Source organism: Neovison vison, chromosome 2, assembly GCF_020171115.1.
Source record: "Neovison vison isolate M4711 chromosome 2, ASM_NN_V1, whole genome shotgun sequence".
In the NCBI taxonomy this organism is placed as follows: domain Eukaryota; kingdom Metazoa; phylum Chordata; class Mammalia; order Carnivora; family Mustelidae; genus Neogale; species Neogale vison.
The window spans coordinates 13,845,721-13,858,266 of NC_058092.1; the positions used below are offsets into that span (position 1 = coordinate 13,845,721).

Consider the following 12,546-nt stretch of genomic DNA (forward strand, 5'->3'; position numbering starts at 1 on the left):
GCCATCTCAAGTCAGGACTGGCCCTAGCGGAAGTAGTTGGGACATTGGTGGGCGACCAGGTGCCAGGCTCGGTCGAAGGCCTGCACCACGGCCGGCTCCAGGGGCCCTTCCTCGGTCGCCGCCAAGTTCTGTGCCAGCTGCTCCACGCTGGACATGCCCAGGATGACCGCGTCCCCGTGGGCGCCCTGCAAGGGGAGACAGCCAGCTGTGACTCCAGCCACATGCCCACCCTCCCCGCCCTGCCCCTGCCAGGACCGGGCTCAGATGTCTACTTATACCCTACTTTATTCCAGAATTTATATGGCCTTCAAATAGCTTGAAAGCCCAGCCTCTACAGACTCCCCAGCGGGCAACCCTGAGTGCAGAGCCACTCCCCTGTGCCCTTCCGCAGCTGGGTGAACCTGGGGTAGTCACTTGATGGCCCCAAACTGCAAACATCCTTAATTTTTCAGGAATTAAAATTTTGTGTAGTATTTGCATCAGGCCTGGCCCTGAACAGCTGTGGAAAGGGGAGCCCTCAGAAGTAGATCATGCTGGGGCTGGAGGAAGGTGTGGGTCAAGCATAGGACAGCAGGGGTGGGGGAACCCTGCCGGGCACAGAGCCCAACTCAGGAAGTGTGCAGCCTGGGGCGGAACAAAGGCTAGTGGTTAAAAAAATGTAAGTTTTTCAGAGTCCACTTGGTGCTGGTGCCCTGTCAGGTGTAGCTGCGGGGCCCTACGCGCCTCTAAAATCGCTTCCTTATCTGGGCAGTTGGAATAACCACGCTTCATAGGGCCAGGGCTGTTCCTAACGGGGCACTTAATGAAACTTCCCTGGGGAATTAGCATGGAAAAATACCAGAAGAAAAGGAGTCCTCTCCCTTCTTCCATGTTCTCCTTGGCCCCGCCACGGGGAAAAGCAGCTCCTCTGGGATGGCGGGCTCACCTGCAGCTGGGAGTGGCGGTACAGCCACCGGAGGGCGGCCGAGGTCATGCTGGGGGCGCTGCCACCGTTCGCGGCCTACAGGGCCTTCGCCACCAGGGCGATGGCCTCAAAGTGCTGCTCCTTCCAGAAGCTGGGCAGGGGGCACAGGAGGTACAGCCATCAGTGCTATGAGGTCACTGCAGGGCAGATGTCCCACCCCGGTCCCTGAGGCCCCCCGGTGCCGGCGTCCTCAGAATGCAGGTGGATTTCCAGCCCCACACCCGCATTTTCAGTCCAGTGAGGGGGGTCGAGGGGATGCAGTGGGCGAGATGCTTGCAATTCTCACGCTCACCACATGTGAACAACCAAGTCCCCGAGATCAGGACCCAGGAACAGCCAAAGCACCACACCAGAGTGCCTCCTGTTACTGGATCCGCAACAAATCCTGGCTGAAGCCACCTGCCTCCATCTCTCCTACCTGCTCAGTGAGGACAGCGGATGCCCCAGGCTAGCCCCTTGCAGTGCAAAATGTAAAGGAGACAACGGACCTGATGGCGCAAGCCTTGTAAACTATGAAGACTGGTCAAGGTCAAAACCATCAGACCTCCATTCTCCAGGGTGAAGGCCACCCCGGTGGTAAGAAATTGAGAATAGTGCTTGGGGCAATGGTTCCCAAACTTGGATGCCTGGCCAGGAAGATCAGAAATTGGAGGTGGGGGAAGGGATGGGGTGCTGGATTAGGACTGAAATCACAGCAGCGCACGCGAGGTGATCCAGACACCCACAGATACTACCCTGCTCTAAAATGTCCTTGGCCATTTCAACAAGACTAACATTGGAGACTTGCACAAAACTTGCTTCTTGCCCTCCTCCCAGGGCAGGGCGTGGAACAAGGCAAATAAATTACACACAGAAATTAACTGTGGAGACTCGCCCTCTATAAACAGGTTAGAAGCTTGCCAGGGAGTCCCATGGAGGACATCTAAATCTGAAAAAGGAGGGGCGCCGGCTGGCTCAGCTGGAAGAGCATATGACTGCATCTCGGGGTTGTGAGTTCCAGCTCCACACTGGGTGGAGATAAGTAAAGCTTTTTTAAAAAATAAAGTTGATAAATGAACAGTAATAAAGTGTGCACTTTGGAGAGCTCGCAGGAGAGCCCAGAGGGAAAGAGCCAGAAGAGTTTAAATCATCACCTCTGACTGTACAACTTGGCAAGAGGTTGCTTTGAGCCACGGGCCCGTATTGTTCTGATAGCATTTCTACATTTTAGAAAGTGAAAAGGGAAGAAGGCGGACTCCAACAGCTGCTCAACTGTAACTGTAGACACTGAGAACTGTCACTGCCAAGAGTTTACATAACTTAGATCCTTTGCCTGACGGGAAGGGTCAGCTTTCCAGAAAACAGCCCCAGAAACCCCCTATTTCAGACTAAGAGGACCTATACCACCTCTTGCCCCAAGGCAGCCCATCCCCGGCTCACCGATTTCTGTAGGTCTCAGCCCAGTTATTCCTGAAGAAGCGGCCCACGGGCTGTTTCCCATCCTTGTCCTCATACTTGTACTTGCCGGTCAGCAGGCCCCCTGCAGGGAGACCACCATCAGAGCCACAGGCCCACCCTGCTCCCAGAGCTGTTCTGAACTGGTGGGAGTGTTGGGGGGAACCCAGGAGGGATGGAGGCCACGGCCCAGCCTCTCTTCAAAGCCCTCCCTGCCTCCCAGACCCTGGGCCAGGCAGCACCTGTGTCAGCAAGAGGCAGAGATGGGCCAGGAATGGCCTCCCACCCCAGGGGGAGCCTGCCCACCCACCCACCCCCACCCCCCCCGCCGAGCAGGGTTGTAGACATAGAACCTCAGTCCGAAGTGCCTGAGGGAGGGGAAGAGCTCCGTTTCCACCTGCCGGGTGGTAGCATTGTACATTCCCTGTGGGAAGAAGGGCCGGCTGCAGGTTGTACGCATCTCAGGGGAAGGGACCCCAAATCTTCCCTTGCAGAGCCCACAGTTCAGACCCTAACATCCGAGGACTTGAACAATCAGCATATCCTTAGTGGAAAAGAAAATTCATTCACTCAGCCAACATCTCTGAGCACCAGCCATGGGCTAGACATGAAATTTCCATCCACGCACCAACGGACAAGTCCCCTGCTCTGAGAGCTTTAATAGCAAGGTAGAGCATCAACAGGTATCATCAAGAAAAGAGGCAATCAGAGTCCAATAGTAAACTCTGGGAGCACTGTCTGGCACCAAGTAGGGGTATAAGCATTTGCTGAATGAATGAGGGGGTAGAGCCTGAGATCGATTGATCTCAGGCTCCTCTGGGGGCATCAGGAAATGCTTCCAGGGGACGAGCCCGCCAAGTGAGCCCTGAGCACTCACCCCTTCCCGGGAGAAGGGGAAGGCTGGTCCAGGCTCATGCCCACAGCCAGGGAGCAGGAAGGAAGGGCCCGAGCAGCACGTGCGGGCAGGAAGGGGAGCCAGGCCCAGAGCCAGCAGGTGTCTGCTGGCCAAGCTGAGGAGCTCGCACGTCATCCCCACGGCCCCTGGGAGCCATCCACAGGCTGCCATGGAGAGGGCACAGGAGGCAGTGGGAGGGGCCAGGAGAACCGCGCATCAGCAGCAGCCCCGCAGACAGGGCCCCCGAGGCCCGGGCCCTCACCTGGTACACAGTGGGCAGGATCCAGCCGTTGCTCCTGCAGAGGGTGCAGATCTCGGCCACCTCCCAGGAGGCATAGTTGGAGAGGCCAAGCTCCACAAACTTGCCCTGCAGGGGAGAGGCTCTGTCAGAACCCACCGTGGCCCAGGACACTGCAAAAGGGAGACAGGGGTGGGGACCCTGGGAGTGGGTTCTGTCCCTGGCTCTGCTCTGGATGACCCTGGTGCCTCCACTCTCCTGGAGGCTCGGGGGCTGGCCTTACCTCCTGGTGCAGCTGGTGGCAGGCACGCAGCATCTCCTCCACAGGGGTGTCGTGGTCTGGCGGGTGCAGGTAAAAGAGGTCCACTCGGGGGCATTGCAGCTGCCTCAGGGACGTCTCCAGCTGGGCCCGGAGACTATCAGGCTTCAATGAATTCTCACCCAATGGGTTGACCTTGGTGGCGATTTTCACTTTGGTGGGGGGTGTGAAACGAGAGTGCAAGCCAGTTAACCAAACACTGAAGAAAGTCTAGAGTAATGACTTAGAGAAAGACCTGGGTTGGTATCCCAGCTCTGCCATTACTAGCTCTGTGACCTTGACCAAGTTACTCACCCTCTCTGAACCTCAGTTCCCTCGACTATAAATTGGTAGTGCCGATGGTACTATTTTGTGGGTTGGTCCCAAGGATTGCTCAGAACTTGAATGGACGTGTTCATTGTCATCATCGCTAAGGTCATCACTGTGATGGACTATTTATCCAGCACCAATGACTGGCAGACCCAACAGCCAATCCCTGCCCACGAGGACACACTGTCCTTGCTGCAATACAATAAGTGAGGCAGGGATATGCACCAGGTGCTGGCAGAGCCCTAGACATAGAGGCAGAAGGCCCCCTGCAAGCTCAGGAAAGGCTTTCTTTGGAATCTGAATCTTGGTCTCTGGGAGGAAGTCACAGGCTGCCAGTCCAGGAAGGGTGGGAAGTTCATCCCAGAGGGCGAGGACAAGGGCAAAAGACCATTGGAAAAGAACATGGCGTGAGAGGAACCATGCCTGCAATTCCAGGGTTCCAGAGCACCAGGTTCAGGGGGCACACAAGGCAAGAGAAGGGCCACAGGCCCCATGTGAAGGGCCTTGAGAGCACCCTGTGAAATCGGGCCCTCCCTGCACTCTTGGCCCTTGGCAAGTCACCTGACTCCTTGAGACTTAGGAGCAGGCTGGAGGACGGCTCACTTGGAATTGTTCCCGTTCCTCCATCTCTTCTTCACGTGAATTAAACTTCGGATCTGAGGTTTAAGGATTTTGACCCCACTAGCTCTGACCAGAAGGAGGGGAGCGAAGGAGGGAAAAAGACATTGAGAAATAAGACCCAGAGTGGTCAGAGAAGCAGCGCGGTGATCTAGAAAGGGCGGGCACTGAGACGCAGGCATATATTGTCTTATTGTTCCAGACCCTGCGTGCTGTGAATCACAGAAGACAAGCAAGACTCTAGCAGAGGAGAGAGAAGAGCCCGGGGGAGACACAGAGCCGGTGCCAGTGACACTAGGATTACTACTCCAAACTGTAACAGGAACAGCCAACATGGCTAATTCTAGGGACCTGCTAGGTACTGCCGAAGCTTCTCAAATGGCATCAGACTCCTGGTGGAGGTTCCCCTGCCCTTATACAATCCCTCCACTTAGCTGCATCTGTCTGCTCCAACACCTGCGCCTTGCCAAATCTCTCTGCTTTGGCACACCCACTGCCCACGCCCACAGCGCTAACAGCCTGCCCTCCTGGCAAACTAACCAGTTCTTCAATGTCTAACATTCCCTCTTCTGAGATTTCTTCACTGGCCCCTCCAGAAGGGCACCCTCTTCCTGGCTTCCCCAGCCTTCTCTAAGTTAGAGCTCCGCGGAGTGGCTTCATGTCAGTTTCCCGCGAGGACCTCAGAGGCCAGCCCAGAGGGCAGTTAGGTACCCCACCGCCCCCACTCCCCAACCCCGCCCATCGAGCTCCTGCGGCTCCCAGGCGCTGCCACCCTCGTGAAGCTTGAGGCCCTGCCCACCGAGCATGGCACCCGGAGCCCCACAGAGCAAAGTCTAGGACCCAGAGCTAAGAGGAAGCAGATCCCCACACAGGTTCCGAAGTCTGATCCGGGGCTGTGCATGGTAATGCCAAGACAGTATGGGCACGGTTCCAGCACATCAGGTCCGCATGGGGCACTTGCGAGAGGCAGGAATGGAGGTAGGGGCTGCACAGCGCCAGATTCCAACGCTTTCAGGGCCCCCTAGAAGACCTAACCAAGTCGTTCCAGACTGGACCTGGGGTGGCACGTTGCAGAGGGAGGGTCCTGGGCTACCTTCTGGGAAGGGAAAAGGAGAGGAAAGGAAGGTCAGGACAAATCACTGTCTGGCGTGACACGTGCACGGGGCCTGAGGAGTAGGGGGTCCACAGGGCTGCGGGGAGGCCAGCGGCCTGAAGGGGCCGAAGCCGTCAGTCCTGCCCGCGGCCGAGGGCCCAGGGGTCTCTGCGGTGAGCGGGAAGCACTAACCAGTGCAACCCCGGCGCCGCTTTAAGGAGGGGCTTCGGGCCCCGCCCACAGGGGCTGGGGGCGGAGCGCCGAGGGCCGAGGCAGTGTGCGCACCTCCCCCTTCGCCCTACTCTCGCTCCCGACCCGGACTCCCCTGCGCGCACGCCCCTCGCCGGACTTCGGGGACCCCGCGCTTGCCTGGCAGGTGAGCTGGGGCTCGGCCGCAGGTCGGGAGGGTGCGCCAGTGCGAGGGTTCCGAGCGAGCCCCAAAGCTGAGGGCTGGGACTCCAGGGGCCTCGCGGCCACGCCTCCCATCTCCCTCGGCCTCGCCCTGAACCGTCCCGGGGTCCCGGGATCATCCCGGCGTCGTCCCAGGGACTGCTTTCCTACCTGAAATGAAGCCTTGGTTGGGACGGAGGCGGGGGCGGGGGGCGGCGGTGCTCGGGCTGTCCCGCCGCCCTGCGGTCCCAGAGGCGACTCTGTGCTTCTCCGATGGAACTTGCCGAAGGCTCCTGCGCGCGTCCACGTGGAATGCCAAGGTCAAGTTTGAAAACAAAGAACGGTCAACTTGGAACACGTATACCCACGCGAAAATACAGTTCAAGGGGCACCTGGGTGGCTCAGTGGGTTAAAGCCTCTGCCTTCGGCTCAGGTCATCATCCCAGGGTCCTGGGATCAAGCCTCGCATTGGGCTCCCTGCTCAGCAAGGGAGCCTGTTTCCCCCTCTCTCTCTGCCTCCTCCATCTCTGCCTACTTGTGATCTCTGTGTGTCAAATAAATAAATAAAATCTTTTAAAAAATTAAAAAAAAAAAGAAAAGAAAATACCGTTCAAACGTGAAGGCAAAATAAAGACTGCTCAGACAAGCGGAGGTGTAGAATTCAGAGTAGCAAACTCGCGCTCTGCTGCAAGTCTTTTTAGACGGAAGGAAATTTGAATTTACAAATTCAAAAAAGGGAAGCGCTGGGGTGGTCAAGGTGGAGAAATATAAAACACTTTCATTTTCAACCATTGTTTTTAGTCTATTTATTTAAGTAATTTCTACACCCAAGGTGGGGCTGAATTCACAACTCAGACATCCGGAGTCACACGCTCTTCGGACTGAGCCAGGGAGGTGCCCCCATCTTTGACCTTTTAAAAAGATCATTGCGTTTTTATAAAGTTAAACGTAAATTTACCAGGGCGCCTGAGTGGTTCAGTGGGTTAAGCCTCTGCCTTCCACTCAGGTCACGATCCCAGGGTCCTGAGATCAAGCCCTGCATCAGGCTCTCTGCTCAGTGGGGAGCCTGCTTCCCCCCTCTCTCTCTGCCTGCCTCTCTGCCTACTTGTGATCTCTGTCTGTCAAATAAATAAATAAAATCTTAAAAAAACAAAACAAAACCATAAGTTTAGGGGCGCCTGGGTGTCTCAGTGGGTTAAAGCCTCTGCCTGCAACTCAGGTCATGATCCGGATTGAGCCCAGCATTGGGCTCTCTGCTCAGCAGGGAGCCTGCTTCCCTTCCTCTCTCTCTGCCTGCCTCTCTGCCTACTTGTGATCTCTATCAAATAAATAAAATTTAAAAAAAAAACACATAAGTTTACTATCAGTCTCAGCAAAAACCTATGTTCACAGGAAAACCTGTTCTTTAGAAGCTTTATTTGTAATAGACAAAAATTGAAAACACCCGAAATGTCCCTCAATGGCAGGATGGATACTGTGCTATATTCATACAGTGGAATGAAGAGATGAGTGGAGTCACAAGGATGAATCTCATCTGCCAAGCCGCATACTGTAGGATTCTACATTCCTGCAGTGTAGACATTGCCGGACATTCCTGCAAAGACAGTACTAGAGAGACGGAAATCTAAGCAGCCGTTACCAGGGGCTGCTGGTAGGAGGACAGAAGGATCACTTAAAGTTTGGGGGAGTGAGGGAGCTGTCCTACATCTTAATTGTGGTGGTGCTTACATAACTGTATGCCTTTGTCAAAACTTTCAGAATTGTATCCTTGGGCCACCTGGCTGCCTCAGTCTGGAGAGCATGTGACTGTTGATCAGGGTCCTGAGTTTGAATCTCACATTGGGGGTAGAGATTACTTAAGTAAGTAAATAAATAAAACTTTAAAAAGAAGAAAGAACTGTACCCTTAAAAGGGTGAACTAGCATATAATTTTTTTTCTTTTTTTTTTAAAGATTTTATTTATTTATTTGACAGAGAGAGATCACAAGTAGGCAGAGATGCAGGCAGAGAGAGAGGAGGAAGCAGGCTCCTTGCTGAGCAGAGAGCCCGATGCGGGACTCCATCCCAGGACCCTGAGATCATGACCTGAGCCGAAGGCAGTGGCTTAACTAGCCCCAACTAGCATATAAATTATATATTAGTAGGAACATAAAAAAAATACTGTTCAAAGAAAAAATAACAATGTATTATTTATAATGCAAAGGAAGAAGTTTACTACAAAGTTAGAAGTAAAATACATGAAAACAATAGCACACTGGGCACCTGGGTGGCTTAGTAGGAGCATCTCCCTTTGGCTCAGGTCAGGATCCCAGGGTCCTGGGATCAAGCCCTACATCGGGCTCCTTGCTCAGCTCTGCCCTCTGCTCCGCCTGATTGTGCACTCACACTCTCTCTCTTTCTCTGTGACAAATAAATAAAATCTTAAAAAAAAAAAAAGAAAACAATAGCACACAGGAAATGGAATGAAAGGCAGTGTACTGTTTTAAGTACAAGTGACCTGATGTACTATGATTAGAAGGCAGATTGTGATAAGTTAAAAATGTAAATCATAAACCTTAGAACACCACTGAAACAATAAAACGAAGAGGAGTGGCTAAGAAGGCAATAGTAGAGGTAAACCCAAATCATAAAAACATACTGAATTAAGCCAAAAGAAGGCCAATAAATATGAAGAAAAGGAAAAAGAACGGGTGAAACAAACAGAAAACAAATAGCAAGGTAGGTTTAAGCCCAATCACATCAATAATTACATTAAATACAAATGATATAAATGTTGTCATGAAATAAGCCAGAGATTGTCAGATTGGCTCAAAAAGCAAAACCCAACTATATAGGAAGTAATGAAAAACTGACTGAAATATAAAAATAGAAATAGGTTAAAAGTAAAAGCATGGAAAAAGACATACCTTGGGGCACCTGGGTGGCTCAGTGGGTTAAAGCCTCTGCCTTCAGCTCAGGTCATGATCCCAGGGTCCTTGCTCAGTGGGGAGCCCGCTTCTCCCTCCCCTTACTTGTGTTCTCTCTCAATCTCTCTCTTTCTGACAAATGAAACAAATAATAATCTTTTTTAAATAATAAAATAAAATAAATAAGGGCAAAGAAGTCAGTTAATCAAAGGGACATAACAATCCTAAGTGTGTATGCATTTAGTATTAGAACATCAAAATACATGAAACGAATTGTTATAATTAAAGAAGAAATAGATAAATATGCAATTACAGTTGGAGATTTCCATACTTCTCTCAGTAACTGTGAACAGTAATTAATCATAATTGACAGAAATTCAGTAAAGAGGGGCACCTGGGTGGCTCAGTGGGTTAAAGCCTCTGCCTTAGGTTTAGGTCATGATCCCGGGATTCTGGGATCAAGCCCCGTGTTGGGCTCTCTGTTCAGTGGGGAGCCTGCTTCTTCCTCTCTCTGCCTGCCTCTCTGCCTACTTGTCTGTCAAATAAATAAATAAAATCTTTAAAAAAAAGAAGAAGAGACATCACTACAAATTTTACAATGAGATTGTAACACACAAAGAAAGCTGCACAGTCATGCTATGTCACACATAAATGACCAACTGAATTACAATTTACTCTATAGTAGACATTTGAACTAGCCTATCACCTTGGTCAGAATTGGCGCCCAAAAGGCGGGGCCCACACTCCTTGGTAGCTAGGGAGACAGTATGTGCGCTCTACTGATTGGATGTCTCCACCTGACCCGACTCATCCCTGTATTTGGGCTGTTTTTTCCACCTGACCTGACCCACCCTTGTGTTTGGGCTTTGTTACCTGGAACCGGTTTCCCGGACTTGCTTTTAAGTAAGTTCCCTGGGGGGGGGCAGCAACAATTTAAGTTTTACTGCATAAACAACAAAATGGCTGTTCAACCAAGGTGGGGCCACTCTGGCTAAATTGGTCCTTACAATAGCCATTAACCTGAGCAATGAGTGAGGGTTTCTCCTGCATCTCTTAGGAAGAACAGTCAGAGAGAGTCAAGAGTCCCCTTCGTCTGGGAGGGCCTGTTTCCTCCAGCAATCTGGGTTTCCTTGGAGGAGGCCTTTTTAGATAACTATCATCCCTATGTCGGGAGGTAGTTTTACGAGCCAAACATGTTCTGCAAGAGGCCCTTAGGTTTGGGTCCTGATTTAGAGCCCGAAAGCCTGGATGGACCTAGGGTACTTCTATTTGCCCTGTTTCCCGCAGAGAGATCTGACAGATCCCACTGAGGCCGGCAGTGTTACAGGAGATCAGTCCTTTCCTATGTTTTGCAAACTGAATTGTTTCCACTGGGTTAAAAAGCATCCCAAGTCCCTGGGGAGTGAAGAAGCCTACAGAGGCCACGTTCCCAGAAAAGTAAAGAAGGTCCATTACCAAAATCCCCTGACTCTGGGATGGGGTCCCATGCAGCCTTGTCAGTGTTTGTGTGTGTCAAAGGCGACCAGAGGTGTCCCTCAAACAAAAAAATCACTATTGATCACCATCCTGCCTCACCACAAAGACTTTCCTGCCATAAAAGTCCCCATAGGAGGGATGCTGGTGGCCCTCCCTTTCCCCATCGCATCCTAGGCTACAGATGGGTGCCTGATGAAGGGACTGAAACACGTGCCATGCTGTCTTATGCCTGGATACCAGGTTACCCCCTACCATTTTTAACTCATGGAGAATATTAGGAGAGTTTTACAAGGGAAATTACCCAATTTTGTAATTTAACTAGTTACTAGAGAACAGTGATGGAAAGCAGTAAAGATAGAAATCCATCATGGTTCTAAGCAACATTCCAACACTTGTGGTCCTTACAGCCAAATTCCCTAGAAAATGGTTCCCAGCTGGGCTTTAGTTCAATTGGGTCCTGGTTTTGGCCAGCTCCCAGTGGAGATCCTGCAGCCAGAAGTGGCTAGACCAGGGATGTAAATGGTTGATATTAGATCAATCAGGAGGAAACCTTACATGTTGTCTTAAGATTGGAACCATCCTGGTGACTTAGTTGGCTGTCCTGTGCCCAAGGCTGATGACTCTGTATAAGGACAGGAGTAAAGAGAGGGCATTGAGTTTCTGGATGCTCTGAATGAGCATCTGAAATGCTCATTCTGAAATGAAATTCAGAAATTTCATTTCTGAATGAAATTCGAGTTTCATTCGAGTTTACATCCCAGCCAGGGTACTAACTTCCAGCCGAAAGGCAGGCTTTCTCCTCCCCGCAGAGTAGTCATAGGTTAGAGGGTTGTGGCCTGAGCAGTCAGCATGAAAGTGTCCCAATAAGACCATACGCCTTGAAGAGCTCCCGAAATGAGAGTAAAGGACGAGGAGAGAAAGTACCCACCAAGTTCTCATTGAAGGTCAGAGTCCAGATGAAAAGACTCAAAGCCCCACATTTGGGCACCATGTGGTGTGGTTTTGGAATATAGGTGAGGTTTGGTGCAGTGAGGTCCAGAACTGATGACCAAGAAAGAATTCTTGAGACGTCTTTGGTGCAAAATGGTGGTTTTATTAAAGCATGGGGACGGGACCCGGGCGGGGGGGCAGAAAGAGCTGTTGTCCCAGAGTTGTGAGGGGTGGCTGACTATATACTATGGGGTTGGGGAAGGTAAGGGAAAAGGGAAGTTTTCAAAAGAATTCTCATAGGCTAGGGAGGACCTACAAGATACTGGAGGCCTTGCCATTGTCAAGTCAAGGTTGGTTTCCCCTCCAGGAAAGCCATAATGTCAAGGGAGTTGGGAACTTTGGAGCACCTGGGTGGTTTAGTCAGTTAAGTGTCTGCCTTTAGCTTGGCTCATGATCCCAGGGTCCTGGGATGGAGCCCCGTGTCAGGCTCCCTACTCAGTGGAAAGTGTGTTTCTCCCTCTTTCCTTCCCCCTGCTTGTGTTCTCTCACTCTCTCTCTCAAATAAATAAATAAATAAAAGACAGTTGGGAGATTTCTGGAAGAATGTCACACACATCCCACCTGCAGGGTTGGGGGGAGTGGTGGTTGCAAGTCTTAGTCTGTGCATTGTCCTCAGCTAGCCTTCTGTTCCCTCATCAAAGCAACGAGGGTCGAGCCCCCTGATGTGAACTAACGTCCTAAAAAGAAGTGCGGGAGACTAGTGCTCTCTCTCCACCGGGTGAGGGTAGACAGCAAACAGGCAGCTGCCTCTACAACACGAAGAGAGTGCTCACCGACACTGAATACACCACTAGCTCTTGATCTTGGATACTTCAGCCTCCAAAAACTGTGAGAAACAAATACTTGTTGTTTTAAGCCCTCCAGTCTGTGGTATTTTGTTACAACAGCGAGGAGAGACTAAGACAGTCGGCATG

General features: G+C 51.5%; 1 protein-coding gene across 1 annotated transcript; it reads right to left on the reverse strand.

Annotated features, from left to right (window-relative positions):
• Positions 1-23: 23 nt before the first annotated feature.
• LOC122899078 (aflatoxin B1 aldehyde reductase member 4-like) lies at positions 24-11,633 on the reverse strand. Its single transcript, XM_044236744.1, is given in 8 exon segments — positions 24-185; positions 926-1,055; positions 2,384-2,489; positions 2,732-2,822; positions 3,556-3,660; positions 3,815-4,002; positions 6,432-6,660; positions 11,571-11,633. Coding segments are annotated over 8 exon segments (1,074 nt in total).
• Positions 11,634-12,546: the final 913 nt, after the last annotated feature.